Source organism: Engraulis encrasicolus, chromosome 14 (genome assembly GCF_034702125.1).
Source record: "Engraulis encrasicolus isolate BLACKSEA-1 chromosome 14, IST_EnEncr_1.0, whole genome shotgun sequence".
Classification (NCBI taxonomy): Eukaryota; Metazoa; Chordata; class Actinopteri; order Clupeiformes; family Engraulidae; genus Engraulis; species Engraulis encrasicolus.
In genome coordinates, this window is record NC_085870.1 from 16,077,844 (window position 1) to 16,095,583 (window position 17,740).

At 42.9% G+C, this 17,740-nt stretch overlaps 1 protein-coding gene across 2 annotated transcripts; it reads left to right on the forward strand.

Annotated features, from left to right (window-relative positions):
* Nucleotides 1–4,961: 4,961 nt before the first annotated feature.
* dnase1l4.2 (deoxyribonuclease 1 like 4, tandem duplicate 2) lies at nt 4,962–17,348 on the forward strand. 2 transcript variants are annotated; one of them, XM_063215088.1, is made up of 9 exons: nt 4,962–5,097; nt 5,872–5,957; nt 7,327–7,421; nt 8,465–8,551; nt 13,698–13,810; nt 14,868–14,980; nt 15,310–15,467; nt 15,756–15,852; nt 16,763–17,348. In XM_063215088.1, the coding sequence occupies exons 2-9, from the start codon at nt 5,877–5,879 to the stop codon at nt 16,862–16,864; spliced, it is 846 nt and encodes a 281-aa protein (XP_063071158.1). In that variant the 5' UTR covers nt 4,962–5,097; nt 5,872–5,876; the 3' UTR covers nt 16,865–17,348. The 2 variants fall into 2 exon arrangements, with proteins under 2 accessions (XP_063071158.1, XP_063071159.1); XM_063215089.1 differs by lacking the exon at nt 4,962–5,097 and adding an exon at nt 5,672–5,752.
* Nucleotides 17,349–17,740: the final 392 nt, after the last annotated feature.

Sequence of the window (17,740 nt, forward strand, 5' to 3'; positions counted from 1 at the left end):
TTGCATCATTTTTTTCTTTTTTCTTTATTTTTTGTGCACAGACGCGTTTCGGCGTGTGCCTTCCTCAGTGTGTGGTTGCACAAACTTGGTTGCAACCACACACTGAGGAAGGCACACGCCGAAACGCGTCTGTGCACAAAAAATAAAGAAAAAAGAAAAAACTGATGCAAGGTGCGCCCCCCTTTTTCTTTGATTCATAATCTTGTTGACGTTTTGCCACTACTGTTGCATTCCTTGCACTCCACCAATGTTTTTGTCTGAAACATAGCAAGATCAGTATTGTGATTCTGCACTAGTCCATGCATTAGAGTAATTTACAGTGATGTCTCTATGGACATCAAAGCTGAGTTATGGCTATCCTGCTGAATAATAATTACTAGCTTAATAGTATTTACTGTAAACCATTTTGGAATTACATATTACAGACAAACTGCTGACAAGAGTTAAATTGGGACAGGCCTGTCAGGGGCTGAAGCTCGGCACATGAGTTCATACCGTATACTAGAGAGCCCATTGGGAAACTCCAACTCCCATTGTCATTGTGACACAGCACTCCACAGCACACAAGTGAACACTGCACACTGCACACAACGAAATTGCATTTATGCCTCACCCGTGCAAGGGGGCAGCCCTCAGTGGCGCCCCATGGGGAGCAGTGCGGTGGGACGGTACCATGCTCAGGGTACCTCAGTCATGGAGGAGGATGGGGGAGAGCACTGGTTGATTACTCCCCCCACCAACCTGGCGGGTCGGGAGTCGAACCGGCAACCTCTGGGATGCAAGTCTGACACCCTAACCGCTCACCCATGACTGCCCTACATCAGCATCAGGGCCGTAACGAGACATTTTCTAGCCTAGCGAGCTAAACCCGTACAGCTGAAAGCGGCCTCTAGGGGCGTCTAGATTTCTAGGCTAGACATTTTCAAATACAGAGGTCAAATACTGTGTGCTGTACTGCTTACTGTACATTTAGAATGCATCAAACACTTCAGTCAAAGTTTGTTTTCATGAATCACTGCCTTGAAGATAAATGAGGGTGGCATATACAGTATCATCATTGTGGATCATGGATCAATTTTCATCATAGATAAATTTTACATTTCTGAAGAAAAAAAAACAGATGACCGCTGTGTCCTCAATAGTAGTTACGGCCATGATTATCATACTGGACTTCACATGTAGGCCCTACACCAAAAACAACAAACACTTTTCAGCCACACATTTCACTCATCAAATAGAAAAGATGGTTTGCAATTACTCTAGACCTAAGCCCCCCCCCTCCCCAAACCAAATCCCATTTCAAACCCGGACTACATTCTTTATACATTTTGCATATTCACCCGGATGCACAAGGTTTGTTAATACTGTCATTTCTGTCTTTAATGATTGAGGTGGGCTCATAGACCCTTCCCTAGTCATATCTCTTCTCTAAGTATAGCTGTTGTTTCCTTTCAGGTCTACTCCATTGCAGCTAAAAGAAAATGAAAAGACTTAGGTGTGATTATGCGGGCACTGCGCTGTCCCTAAAAATCAAGTCCAGACAGGTACTGGGGCCCCCTTTGACTTATACTGGAGCACGATGGCGCGGAATTTTACAAGGAGCTCTACCGCTTCATGCCCTTGGTGAGGATTGACTCTTAAGTGCTTGCAGGCATCCAGGCATAGCCCCTCCTCACATAATAACACCTCGACCTCAAGCATGTGACTTGAGTCTGTTAAACACATAGAAGTCTCTGTCTTTGTTACCTATTTCACAATAGCAGACAAATAATAAACACATATAACATATAAACCTAGGTCTATGTTTGGATTTTAAAGTAGCCTACCAGTGCACCAAATCTCAAATTCATCCTTATAATAAAAGAATGTACAAAAGGGATCATCTAAGCACTCACCTGTAAGTAGTATGTACGGTAGCCAAAAGTTGAACCAAGGCTGGTGCTCACCTATTGAGGAAGTGATGGTAAGGTTAGATTAGGTTAAAACCAAAACAAAACAGGCACAGGCGATACCCAACCAGAGCAACTGGTTCAAAATGGCTCATATGGACTGGAACTCCATGTGTTTGAGGTGAAAGCATCTGTGGCCTGATTGGCTATAACGTCAGAGCTGCGTCCAGACTCTGTCTCCAATTGGCCCTGCCCCAGCATGAATTCAGGCTCATGGGGACCACACATGGCTTTCCTTAGGGAAAACAACAGAGCGAGGAGAGGGAGGGATCTAGAGAGTATCAAGTGTACCTTCTGAGGGCACACACACCCTCACTAGTACAGTATATGATATACGTGTATCTACTATTGTATTCTATACAGTACATGTAGGCTATATGAACATGAAATCTTACCTGAGATCTGTGAGATACCCCCCAACCCCACCATGCTCACACTTCTGCCGGTATGTGTATGTGGGTGGGGGTGTGGCAGCCTAGTGCATGTTTATTGGTGGGTGGGTGAATATCAGATGTGCCCTCGGAAGTTGGCAGATAAACAGAAAAAAAATGCTACATTTGTTTATGTTACCTCGGAATGGGGTTGACTGAAATAGCTGGTCACTAAGGACTCAGACACGCCTAGCAACTGTCACATAGCAGCACCCCACCATCTAATTAACAGCATCACCTGGCAAAGGGGCTTTATGTAACTTCCTCTGTAAAATAAAAACACCACACAACATACCGTAGTTGTTGAGGAATGTATGCAAAGCAAGGGCTGGTCCCCCAAAATTGCCTGCCAAGAGGCCACTGCACAGTAAAAAAAAAGAAGTAAAAAACAAAAAAAAGAATCTACATTTAAGTGGTATTGCTAGTGGGACATGCTCAGGCAACACAGGCTTGAGGGCGGCCTATTCCTTGGAAAAGGGAAACCCTACCCAGGTTAACAAGAAAGGTGTGAAACGTAAATATTGCGCACCAACTGAACACTTCTACAGAAAACCAATAGGGCGGCGTTGTGAAACTCCGGATAGTCCTCATGTATTTCTCATTGGTGATGTTCGCACCTTATTTGATGATATCAGAGTGATGTATTGTTGCCTGCAGTAACGCACAGTTGGCTCACTATAGCATGCTCATCATCAACAACCAAGCCCTGTGATTTCACACATTCCACTTTTACGAAATAAGGCTCTAGTGTGGTAAAAATTCAACGATACTGTGATTAAAGGTTGCGAGAGCAACACCAGGTCCGCCACACCAGGCCCCTGTCTCTCTTTTAATATGATATTAAAAGAGAGAGAAACTGGAGCCTTGTGTTTTTTACTTTATTTTTGTTGATCCTGATATAGCATGACCATATTATTAAACCTTTGGGATCAATAAAGAAGTGATAGAATTACTCCCCCATCCACATCTACATCCACATTCTTCCTACTGACCTTTTGACCTTCTGACCTTTTGGCACCCGCCTTGAAATTGTGTTAACAGCTACTAGTTAAATGCATCTGCTGTGAAGTTAAGTATATAGAGGTGCATGTATTATACAGAAGCAGAAGTCTTTTCCAAAGCGCAATGTGGTGGTAGTCAGCAAAGAAAGGGAAAGAATCTTTGAGGGGGGAAAAAACATTGAAACTAGGAAATCTTGAGAGAACACAAGACTGTGGGAACATAGCTGTGAGAACGTAGGACTACTAAACAACCAGAAGCAAATAATCCCCCCAATTTGCCGTAGGGCATGTGTTTGAGGAAAGCATTATGCCATTATCTAAATTAGATGCATCAGGGGACAACCCAGTACATTTGCAGTGCTCATTCAAGACTTAGAGAGCCTTTTTCAGCCTTTTTCCGAGATCCTGGTCATTGTAATGGGGGAAGGTGTTTGTTTACATTTAAAAAAAAACAAAAAACATTTTTATTTATTCCCAAAAACAACCAAAAGGTTATGCAACATCAGCAGACAACTAGCAAACAGCGATACCCTTTGAAATTTTTTTTGGAGTTGGTGTATGTTAAGATTTTTTAAAATGTAAACAATAGCTGCCCCCATTAGAATAGCTCAGATCTCGGAAAGGGCTGAGCCGAAAAATGCGGCATCACCGGATACTGACAAGTCAAGGGTAACGTGAGCAAATACAACAGCATATTGAAAAAATGGTCCTTTAACACTTGCTCAACACTCAGAATGACACAACACTCAATACTCTGACACAGATTATACCCAACAAATGTAGCCTACTAGTATGCCAGTCAGTGGGCTGTCCCACAAGCTTAAGGGCGGCCTGTTCCTTGGAAAAGGGAAACCCTGCCCAGGTTAACAAGAAAGTTGTGAAAAAGATGCGAGTTGCGCACAAACTCTTCTACAGAATACCGATAGGAGGTACAGTGAAACTCCGCACAACATGCCTTAGACTCTAGCCCGGGTCTGGGCCAGCTTCAAAATGAATAGCGTTCAACACTCAGATCGGACACAGGGTGTATTGGATTCTAATGAAGGCCTACTGTATACGGTTGTTTTATCTCTCTGCTGGGTTGATGCAGCTACTGAAAATTAATTTAATACTAGAAAATGTACTATGTAAGAAAGAGCTTTAAAAATGCCTGGAAGTACACACACAAACACACACACACACACACACACACACACACACACACACACACACACACACACACACACACACACACACACACACACACACACACACACACACACACACACACACACACACACACACACAAGCCCATAGGTAAGATAGGCAAAGAAACCCTTTGCCCAGATAGGCAAAGGAACCCTCAATATAACGGCCATTGAACTTCCTGTTTTTTTCATGAATGTGTAACGAGTCTCTTTCTCTCTCTCTTTCTCTCTCTCTCTCTCTCTCTCTCTATCTCTCTCTCTCGGATGCCTCGGAGCCAGCCATATGCCACCTGTACCCACTGCAGATGCAGGCTGTACCCGCCGTTTCCTCATCTCAGAGGCAGTCTGCAAGCCGTTTCATTGGATGTTGAGGTCAGAGGGACAGTTAGTGTAAGAAGTGGGTTGACCTCTTGAAGACCAAATAAATAGGGAGTGGTCTTAAAGACTTTAAATCACCTTTTGCTTGAGGGCAAGTCTGCCACCAGCCCCCAAGGCTATAGGATTTGTTCGACCCATCCAGGGCAGACCGGTAAGTTATTGTTATGGTGTGGTGTGTAACGTCTTCCCTCTCAGCTGGGTGGATGATACCAAGCCTGTAACTATAATATCTGGTTGCAATTTTTAACAAAATCAGCCTACCACAAGATACTGTACCTTTCAAGGCACATACTTAGTCATGCCCTCTATAATAAATATCTGAAGGAACAAAGAGGCCCAATATCAGGCAAAACTGTAAATGAAATTACATATGCGTACTAGGATGATAAGTTGTGAAGTAGAAAACAAATGTGTTGATATATGATGTCTAAGTGTGCTGTTGTGTTTCAGACTTGACTTGTCCAAATAAATTAATATATATTATGTTTGACAGAGTAGGCTATGTCTGTTGTGTTATAAAATGTCAGAATGCAGAGAAAAGCTGAGAGATCAGATAGGAGCACCATGTTTGCATGTGCACTGTCTTTCAGTAGAGATGTATGTAGTGTGGTGGTTTCCTCTGTCTGTGCAAGTTCAGCTGAAACGTCTGTGGTTTGTGTTCTCACGAGTTCACTTCTTGTTTCTCGATGAAACTGGCATATCTCTTGCAATGCAAAAGGGTAATTTGCCGCTGAAGCTTTTATAGGACTTCATTGTTAAAGCCAGAATTTAATGCTTGAGTATCAGTACGTGTTGGGCAAGTAACAGTGAGTCTCTTTGAATTATTTATTGTAGCTATTCTTGTGTAGGCCTAAATGTTTTATAAAAGCTGTACTAGGTAATCTTTGTTAATAGTTAATTAATTGATATCTGCCCCTGTTTACAGGTGCTATGAAGGTGGCATCCTTCAATGTCAGACGACTGGGTCTGACGAAGATCTCAGATGAGAATGTCCTGAGATACCTGGTCAAGGTCAGTGGTTTGTCTCTTGTTGCAGTGTCTTTTGTTTGCCGTGGCCTAGTGGTTACAGAGTTGGTCTTTCAATCTAGGGGTTGCCGGTTCTAATCCCCCCCCGACCTCTCCCTACATCTCCATCCATGCCCTTGAGCAACGTACCTAACCCCACATTACTCCAGGGATTGTAACAAATACCCTGGAAAATAATAGTTGTAAGTCGCTTTGAATAAAATTAAAGCGTCAGCTAAGTGCAATGTAATGTAATGTAATGTTTATTCTTAGTAGCCCAGAGTAGGCCTCTTGAAAACATTGCCTAAATACTACCTGCACTAAACACACACACACACACACACACACACACACACACACACACACACACACACACACACACACACACACGCCCACACGCACACACACACACACTGCTGATGGTGTACTTGATAGACCTATTTTAATATTTATTTTTCTTCAAAATGCTACTATTACTATGTCAGAACGCTATAAAGGACTTTTAGAAAAAGCACAACAAATACCTCCTCTTAATGTATGTTCTCTACAAGTCTTCTGTTGTCCAGTCTTGCACTTTAAATGTCTGTATGAGCACTGTCTATGTCCATACTGTCTTATGTCCATGTATGAGTACTGTCTATGTCTATACTGTCTATGTCCTTACCTAGATTAGTCTATGTCTGCATGGGAAAGCAAGAAACGTAATTTCAAATTCTTTGTATGACCAGTGCATGTAAAGAAATTGACAATAAAACCAACTTGACTTGACTTGACTAAATGAACGCTACACAGAATGAGATGGCAACACTGCACCTGCATGTGCTGAAAGTACATAACATTGAGATGATAACATGCCATAGGACTTTTAGTGTTGCAAAAATATATAAAACACAATGAGATGGCAACATTGCATCTGCATATGTCAAACTTACATAACGGTTTTGTGAATCATACAGGAGCAGAATTGTTTTAATGAATCCCTTATATTGCCCTAATTCAGTCTATGAACAGTCATTATTTGTAAATGTCAAAAACCTGTAGGTGGTTAGTTGGTTGCAGTATCTCAAGTAACATTGTCACAAACAATAAATAGCTTCTCCATTGATTAATTGCTCATTCATCTCCCAAAGAAAGGTGGCAATGGCCATTAACAAATGATTATATCAATCGAAATGCTCCTCTGGTTGGGATAAGATTGCCTTTTTGCTACTCAAAGGTGTTATATAGCTTTAAATTCAGATGCTGCCTTTTCTTTGTATACTGTGTCATGGTACAGATAATGTCATTAACACCAGTGGAATTACCAATGACCTTTTGACTTATTGTATGAATGACCACTAAAGCTACTGTGTTATTGTGCATCTTCTCATTGTAGATTGTGTCACGATACAGTATCATTGTGATTCTGGAGGTGGTGGATAAATCAGGCAAGGCAATGGAGAAGTTCTTGACGGAGCTGAACAGTACCAGGTCAGTCATTATACTGATGCTCTAAGTAGTCTACCTCTACCTCATAGACAAATTGCCAGGTTGGGTGTCTGAGGTAACATTTGACGTGAATAGAATTTGATGTGTACTGGCTGTTAAACTTTCAGGTTTAAGCTAAGCCCCCAACATTTGGGCCTGCATGCCCACGGGGACCCCGGTTCGAGTCTGGCCGGGGTCATTCCCCGATCCCACCCCTTCTCTCTGTCCCACTCGCCCATTCTCCCACTCCCAATATTCACATTATCTTCACGCTCCACAAACAAGTCCCCAGCAGCACGCAAGCCTTGCAGTTAACCCTTGTCAAAGGGCACCTGAAGTCATGACACTCCTTATCCATCCTCAGGGGCATAGTAGCAAATTTTGGGCCCTATGTACAATCAGCTCCAGTGGACCCCCCCAGCCACATATCTCCATAAATCAGACTGTGTGTGGGCCGCCTATATACAGTAGATGGGGCCCTGGTGACTCAGTCACACTTTACCCCCCTAAACGACACCCCTACTACTACGACTACGCTTCCTAAACATCTACATTCCACAGAATGTGCTCTGGACACTTAGACAGTGACCTGACAGACACAGTAGACATCTGGTTTGTATAAGGGCCTCTCTTGTCAGACAGGGAATGAATACAAACATGTGACATGTGTGGTTGTAGTGTGTTTGGGTAAAGACATCCTTCCATACTGTAGGTGTAGGAGCTTTACATTCTTCCAAACAGTAGGAGGGGTTTTTGGTTACCATGTAACTTCCACAAGACTTCCAAAACTTCCTTGACAGAGTAATCATGGTGCAGTCAAGAAAACATGGTACAACACCAGTAGTTTCTACTACACATAGGCCAATGTATTGTTGTGCTGTTACTGTTGAATAAAATGCTTAAAATTGACTTGTTTTTTTCTTGAATTCTTGAACGGTTTCTGCTTTTGTTAACCAGTTTGTATGATAACATGCACACATATAATATACGATAATGACATGCATACAATTTCTTAACTTAAACTTGTGTTTGCGTTGTTGCAACAGGGCAAACAAGAAGCATCCTTACGCTATGGAGATGAGCTCCAGTTTAGGCCGATCTCACTACAAGGAGCAGTTTGTCTGTCTTTACCGGTAGGTCTCTCTCTCTCTCTCTCTCTCTCTCTCTCTCTCTCTCTCTCTCTCTCTCTCTCTCTCTCTCTCTCTCTTTCTCTCTCTCTCTCTCTCTCTCTCTCTCTCTCTCTCTCTCTCTCTCTCTCTCTCTCTCTATCACAAACACAAACACACGCACACACACACTGGTCAGGTTTCAATCATTCTCCGCCAAGTGCCAGCTGAGAGCGAGATAATTACTCTTCAATTTTACACACGGTTCCCACCAGCTGCCATTCTGAAAACAACACAAGTTAAAGGAAAACACAGCAAATGTATACACATAGGTGGTTCAATGTTCTTTACAAGACATAAACAAAGTCAGTAAGTGGTGGTCTTAAATTCTTCTTTTTATTACGGTGTTGTCTTCTTTTATTAGCCTGTTTGGGAACAGCCGTATAGAAAAGCAGAAGAAACAACAGATGTGTAAACAGCTCTAGTTACAAAGTCACGCTTGTTATCTTGACTAGACTGCCTTTACTACATGGCTCTCTGGAGGAGCTTGGCCAGGTATTGCAATGACTGTCTGCCTGTCTGTCTGCCTGCCTGTCTCTCTGTCTGTCTCTATGCATGCCTGTCTGTCTGTCTGTGTGTCTGTCCTTCCATCTGTCCGTCCGTCCGTCCGTCCATTCATTTGTCCGCCATGCCTGTGGTCGTCTCAGAGCTATAACCTATAAAGGTTAATATAATAAAAGTATAGATTAACATCATGCATCTAGTGTTGGCCAGGGGATCATGTAGCCATCTCTGATGTACCGTACCTACAGGCTCCTGCACAGGACTGTGCTGAATGTGGATGAGGATGTGTAGCATACATAAGCATGTCCTGAACCCAGTATTTTTTAAAAGATATGTGTTGGTCTTGTTGACTTTATTTATGATAGTATTGTGAAGACTGTGACAGGAAGCGAGTGGGGAGAGAGAGACGGGAAAGGGTCGGCAAAGGACTTGGGCTGGGAATCGAACCCGGGTCGGCCACATAGTATAGAGGAGTGCCCTACCAGTAGGCCACGGTAGGGCCCTGAACACAGTATTATCAGAGAGAGTAGAGAGAGAGAGGTTCCATTGGCCCATTGTTTCCTGGTTCTATTATGGCCCCCCTTAGGCAGACCTAGGCAGACCTAAGGACTGTTCTATTCATTGTAGGAGCATTATGACACGGCCCTTAAGGCAGACCGGAACCTGGTCGCGTTAGGTGCCCATAGAAACCTATTACATTGGCATATCTCTATACTTAAAGAATCTCTGGTATTATCCATCTTCATATTAGATCATGTGTGAGATGGCAAACCATGCTACCTACTGTACTGACCAAGACCCCATGCAGCTCTACACTAGTCTGACTTGGCCAGTTGTAATCGCTCCAAAAAATCTGTGGAAGGGTATGATAAGACATTGCTAGCTGTAGACTGGATGTGATGTTCGGTTGATTAGCATTTCATAGAGTTGTTACAGTAACTTGCAGTTACTCTCTTACAGTAACATTTAAAGCAAAACATGATCTGCAAATCTGCCTTGTAAAAACATCATGGGCGACATTCATTGCATGCATGCCATAAAAAGCCCATGCTGCAGTGGTGTCTCTCAACATGAGTCTGTATTGGTACGACCCGGCCTCTCCACACCTGCCTAGGCCTGCCCTCAGGCAAACAAGACTCACAGAGACATGTAGGCACTCTACTGCTTGGGATGCATCCAAAGCCGTTGACAGCTTTGGCTGTGCCCGAGACAAAGCCCTCAGAAAAGGCCCCCCACTCAATACATTCAATGTAATGAAGACCTAATTCTGGGCCCCATCTCTCGTTGGTCCCAGGACAAATGACCCCTTTGTCCCCCCCGTCAGCTTCCTTGCATGTAGGCACTCTACTGCTTGGGATGCGTCCAAAGCTCCTGGCAGTTACAAGGCAAAAGTTTCAAATATCTGTTGGGAAACAGAAGAGGATTGGTTTTTCCTAGCGTCAGTGGTTCTTACCCTATTAACCCATCGATGCCTAAAGCACCTGCAAAAAATGCCTGCTGAATGCCTAATCCCTTGTTGGGAAAGTTGCCCTCAGCCTATAAAAACTTAAATATCTTAGCCTTTGATGCACATAAAAATGAAATAAGTTGCATTTAAATCCTAAGACCCTCATCTTGCATTAGAATGTGTTCGTTCAGCTGTAACATACCCACATTTGTAATAAAAAGCTAAAGTATCAAGAGCCTGAATGCAGTGTATACGTATGTCGCTCCAGGCACCAAAGGTCAAACAACCTGGCACAACTTAAGTAGTGTAGGCCTACAGCAAGCATTTTATAATTGCTGCTCATAAATGAAAATATTTGCCCAACGGCTTGAAAGGCCCAATAGCTCTAGCAGGCTGATTAATGGCTATACATTGATTGCAAGGGTGCAGATCAGATGTCAGAGTGCCTCTTCTTTGACCGTATGCAATTCATACCATACCACCAGGAATCACTACTAGAGGAGCGATGTGTGTCAAGCCTCTATCTACTACGTCGAGGCTCACCATATCAGAGTGTGGAGTCAGAAATATATTTGTCAAACATTATTTGTTTGTCATTTCCATCAATTCTTATTAGACACTAGACTAAAAAGAATTGAATACTGCAAACTATCCTATCCCCATCCGCTTAGAAAGAAAATTGAACTACAATGGCTTCACTTAAGATTTAAGCATCAATATGCAATATCTAGTGCAGTATGCATCTCTCACATACTGAATTGATGTAAACACATACATTTGTACAACCACAATAATTCTCAGCACTGAGAAAATGAACAGCAATAAATCTAACTACATTGTAACAACATTTTTTCCCAAAGTGTTGATCATCATGGCAGACGGCTATATACTGTGTGTCAGTGTTAAAGGCATCACTTTTGTGGCAGCATTATCACTAAAGTAAGCAACTAGGCCTACTGCATTTTCCTATCGGCTTGATATAGGTGGCAGCAGCAAAAACCTGAGAGATGATTTGAATACTTTAGAGCAGACAGTATTTCATAGACCTTTGAGCTTGCTTTTTATGTCGCTACAGCTGTAGTAGTAAATTATTCAATTTGCCGTGTAAACTGTTCAGGTATCATGTCAGAAATTTATCGTTTCACCTGTCTGACAGTCCTCATGCCTGAGCATGCTCCTGTCTGCTTAGACTCGCTAATGCACACACACACATGCGCGCACACGCACACGCACACACACACGCAGACATGTACATACACGCACACACACAGATGCATGCACTCACACACACAGACAAAAAGACAAACAGGCATGCACACACACACACACACAGACAAACACACACACACACACACACACACACACACACACAAACGCACGCACACATGCACACACACACACACACACACACACACACACACACACACAAACGCACGCACACACGCACACAGACACATGCACCCACACACACACACACACACACACACACACACACACACACACACACACACACACACACACACACTCACACACACACACACACACACACACACACACACACACACACACACACACACACACACACACACACACACACACACACACACACACAGGACTGGCCCAAGCCTATACCCTGAAGCCCCACTATGAATTACAATGTGCTTGTAAAGACAGATCATTCTTTTATGGACAGGTACAACCAGATCATTTGGAATAGGCCTGTGTTGAACTGGCTTAAAGCTTCTGAATCCAGATTGCCAATCTCTGTAAAAGTAACTGGAAACATGCAAGTCAAGATGGTGCATAGCAGGAGAACTGGTGTAGAACAGCCAAGAATAAGCAATAGCTTACATCCCATTTGGGTTTCCTTTCATTTAGACCAAAGGTTCTCAAAATGGGTCTGTGGACCCCCGAGGGTCCGCGACACATTGCCAGGGGTTCCATGAAATGGTTTCTTACTGTAAAATGAACTGTTTTAACTAGAGTTTGCTAGTCTGTTATTTGGTTTCTAGATAGTCCACACTTTTGCATTAACGTGACTATTTAAAGCAGTTGTGGTAACTAACTGTAATTTGTGGTGCAATTATGAGGGGGTCCATGGGGAATTTCCTGCTCCTTACGGGGTCCCCTGGCACAAAAAAGTTTGAAAAGATTTACAAGTAGCAGCTGACATTCAAGGCAACACCCTCTAACAGTATAAACTCACTTATACTTTTACCTTTGCTCTCTGCTAAAAGAAAAAAAGAATAATAATTTCTTGAGACTGACTGTATTCACTTGTTATGACCTATTGTAGTTAATTTAGCCCAGATATCACCCAAAGACATCCTGTGCAGTTGTATGAGATGGCTATTGGCTACCTGCATACAGAATGGATTAAATGTGTAGTGATTGTCAGCTATAAATAGTACAATATCTTCATTTGGGCACATTATCATTTGTTATTATTTTGCAATAGTTTACGATACTGACCGAGAGGTCATTTCAAATATGTTTGGGGGGCCCCCTGGTGGTTTGGGGGGCCCTGAGCGACTGCAAGGGTATCTAACATACTACAGTAATGTTTGCCTGTATCCATAAGCTTTCATTTAAGTATTAATTTATATTGATCTAAGGCTTCGTGAGAAAGTAGATTCACCACTGCACTTTGTACGTTGATATGGGCACCACTTCCTAATCTAGTGAGACGCGCCTCTATCGGAGGCATGTAAGGACGCGCGCAGAATGTTGGGGTGACTTGACAACCAAATGCGATAGAATTGACGACTGGGTTTTTGACTTGACAACCAGATGCGATAGAATTAGTAACAGGGGCTTGACTAGACAACCAGATCCGATAGAACTAACGACGCGGCCTTGACTAGACAACCAGATGCGATAGAACTAGTAACGGCACTTTTCCAGAAAGTTAGAAAAGAAGCAACTTGGACGCACACACACACACACACACACACACACACACACACACACACACACACACACACACACACACACACACACTCCCTCGCAGGTCCTCCCTCGTTCTGTGATAGATGAAAAAGAACAGTAAAGAAAACTATATAGAGAATATATATTGAATGAATGATTGAATTGATGCTTCTTTTTTTAGTATAGAAAAGAATCATTCAACCCAAAAGTGATGATTGTGTCCCCTCTTGCCAGGCCGGACGAGGTGCAGCTGGTGGACACCTACCAGTACGAGGACAACCAGGTGGGGGACGAGGACGCCTTCTCCAGAGAGCCCTTCATCCTGCGCTTCTCCTCACCACACACAGGTGCAGTAGAGTAGACATCAGGGCCAGATTACCCATAAGGGCCAGTGGCACAGCGCCCACTGGCACTAGCCTGATAAACCAGCCTAAATGTGAGATTGGATGTGTAATTTAAACAATTAAAAACAATTAAAAATATTTTTTGGCGTCCAGCAGGTGGCGCTGGTTTACTAGGCTACAAGGGGCACCAGACATTTACAGCCAGTTCCCCTAACAGGCTGTAAACCATATGACACAAACTTTACAAATGTTGTCTATGAAGTGGGCACCTGCAAGGCGTGGTGCGGTGCTCGGGGGCACCACAGTGTATGGCTTGACAATACCACAGTGTATGGTCCTGTAGACATGCGGTGCATACATTTACATTTGCAGTGTTTCCCGCAGATTTGTTTTTATTAGTTAAGGTGCTGGGAGCTGCCAGTATCAAAGACATGTAACTGTTATCATTGGAAACACTATGTGATGTTACTATGACATATTTGAGGTGCAACAATCATTTTGGACCATACATTATGAAAGACAATGTTGTGCCCTAGTGCTGAAGGATCTGGTGCTCACGCATGTTCAGTTCAGTTCAGTTCAGTTCAACTTTATTGGTACCCGAAGGTAAACTGGGTTTGCAGTATAAAAGAGAAGATGGCTGTCCTTACATCAGAAACCACAAGACACATGACACATAAACATGGAGTCTAAAAAGACACATGTACGCTTCACAAAGAAATAAATAAAAAGTTTGACATTTGACTGAATACACATACAACATATAGCCTACACACAAGGGGGGGGGGGGGGGGGGGGGGATAAACTAACTGCAGTGGTGGGCCACAACACTTCATACAACCACTGCACTGTTCACTCCAAGCCTTGACTGTATTGTGATTATTGTTATTTATTCATGAAATTATAACATTTAAAAGTTATAAATTGCCCTTGGACTTTATTGTCATTTGTCATTGTTGTTATTATTTTTATTAGGCTATATATATATATATATATATATATATATATATATATATATAATTTATTATTTTTAAAACAAATTTTTGATGTCATTCCCTAGTGATGAAGGACCTGGTTCTCATCCCTGTCCACACCAAGCCAGACGACTCAGAGAAGGAGCTGGACGAACTCTACGATGTCTTCCAGGCGGTCAAGAAGAAGTGGAAGACAGACGTGAGTTTGTGGTTATAAAGACATTTTTGTGGTCTGTGACATTTTTGAGAGAGAGGCAGACAGAGGTTGCCAGTTGGCAATTTTGTTTTGGTGTGTTGATATTTAAGCCAACCAATCATCAATGATATTCTACTTTACACAAGCCTATTGGCCATAGTTTTGAGAGGCTGTCTCTGTTTGGCTGAAATGAAAATGTTAAAATGCATCGTCTTAATTCGCTCTTCCGCCTAAAGCTGAAAGACATTTAATAAATTCAAACTCAACATTTTCATGGGATTTAGGCCACACGTTCATGTTTAACCTGCTGCCCCTTTCGCATATGTATTCAGAACATTATGATTCTTGGGGACTTCAATGCTGATGGGGCCTACCTGTCCAAGAGGAAGATGAAGCGGGTCCGTATCCGTAGCGATGAACATTTCCACTGGCTCATCGGGGATGAGGTGGACACCACAGCGAGCACAACAAATGACAACACCTATGACAGGTAGGCAACACCTATGATGACAGGTAGGCAACATATTGCACGCCGTACCTCCAGTGGCACGCTGTAATAGTCATGAAAAAGTTAACTATAGTACTACAAAACTGACATAACACAGGACCTTTAGGAATGCACTACGACTTGGTCATTGTCATTCTGGTAACAGCAAATTTATAACGTCATGTCTTAACGGGTTAAGGATTCATCTGGTATTTGTTCCTTACCATGTTGTTATGTCCTTACCATGTAGTATGTTTCATGAGGGGACCTGTGTGTTCCGTGTGTTCACAGGATTGTTGTTTACCAGCAGGACATGCTACAGGCCGTAGTGCCACACTCAGCCAAGGCCTTCAACTTCCAGGAAGCCTACAACCTCTCAGAGGAGGTGGTAAGTAGTGTGTGTAACGGATGCCATCTTGTAGAGTTCGGCGGTAGAACGTTAGTAGACCTCCCTCCCAAAGCCTGATACAGTATTGGTAGCGCTGAGCTGTCAGTCTGGACCTTTAGCTCAGCGGTATCGTGCTGTGCCTCCCATGCCCGAACTGGAGCGTGACTTGTGAAATAGTCTGCTGTTAACCAAGCAAGTTGGTCAGAACTGGAGCGTTGACTGTAGGTAGTGTGTTTGCCCTGAGTGGCAAACTACCGCAGATGACCTCAGTTACACTGGTGCCGTAGACCCGGGAGATGGGAGTGAGGTTTGGGGGGGGGTGTGTGGATGTATTCCAGCTCGTAGAGTTCAGCGGTAGAATGTTAGTAAACCTTGCAGTTATGCATATGAATAGATGACTCAGTTACGGTACGCATACCTTAAGGTGGCTGATACTACTTTGACACTGAAGCCTACTACCCCTCAGAGGAGATAGTGAGTAGGCTACTCGGGTCTCAAGGTGGCCCATTTTATGCAAGAGAAGCTGTTGTATGCTAAGTGTGCCTGAAACTTGGCTTGTAGGACAAGTACTCTGAAACAAACTGTATGGTAGCCCTTTGTCGAATGAAAAAGGTGTACACATTAAATCAATAGCTGACATTTGTTTGCATAAAAAAAGACAGCCCTATGACAATTTTTCTATTTTGAGCGTCTGTTTGTGTGTGTGTGTGTGTGTGTGTGTGTGTGTGTGTGTGTGTGTGTGTGTGTGTGTGTGTGTGTGTGTGTGTGTGTGTGTGTGTGTGTGTGTGTGTGTGTGTGTGTGTGAGAGTGGGTGTGCGTATGTGGCTGATTTCATCTTGCCTCTCTCTCTCTCTCTCTCTCTCTCTCTCTCTCTCTCTCTCTCTCTCTCTCTCCCTCTCTCTCTCTGTAGGCCCTTTCCATCAGTGACCACTATCCAGTGGAGGTGACTCTCCGCTCTGCAAAGAGAGCCGCAGCAGCCCAGACACGGGGCCGCAAGAGGCGAAGGCTGTAGTAGCTACACATGATATAATTATGAGGCATACTGTATGAAAACGATGGCTCACAATGACCCCATTGTGTAATTAATTACCCATTACAATTGCAATATACCACAAACTAGGGAAGAAACCATAGTGCTACCATCAGAAATAATGTATTGTGTCTCATCTGGTTTGCCATTGTTAAAAAAAGTATGTATTGATATAATTTAGATAACTAACATGCATTATCTTCACCAAGACTGAAAGAATGTATACCTATTTGCCACAGGAATTTTTAAAATGAATGTTTAGGGGCTGGTTGCAGAAAACGCCTCAAACATTTCAAAATAACTGAGGGCTTGTTTTTGTCCGAAGCTTGAAATATACTTGAAAAATAGGCTACCACTTTGGGATAAAGCTATACGTATACCAAAACAATTTGTATGAGAGAAGAAGAGTTCATTTCACCATTTATTTTTTTCTATATCCATTCATTTCATTACCAAATTCTCTGTGCACTGCCTTTGTTTTAAATGTAATAATAAAGCAAATGTGATTCAGTTTAACTCTCTTCTGGTTTGAATGTTTGAACAGTTCATTATTACAATTCCTACTTTGCCCACCGAGGGGCAATATTCCCCTTGCTGTTAATGTTTGTAAATAATACTTGGTCAATCCTATCTACTGCGTTGTCTATGGGTGTGTGGGGTGAGATGCATGCTGCATTCTTGTTTTAGTATCTCACTTTTGATGATGACAGAGGGTTAGATTCCTACTCAACCAGATAGTGGTCTGACTGACAGATTAATTGGTTTGGTACATGCCAGCAGAACTAGGTCTTGTGTGTGTCTGGTTTGAGTGCCTCTGTGAGTAACAAAAAAGAAGCACTACCTCAAAGGCCTGAGGGG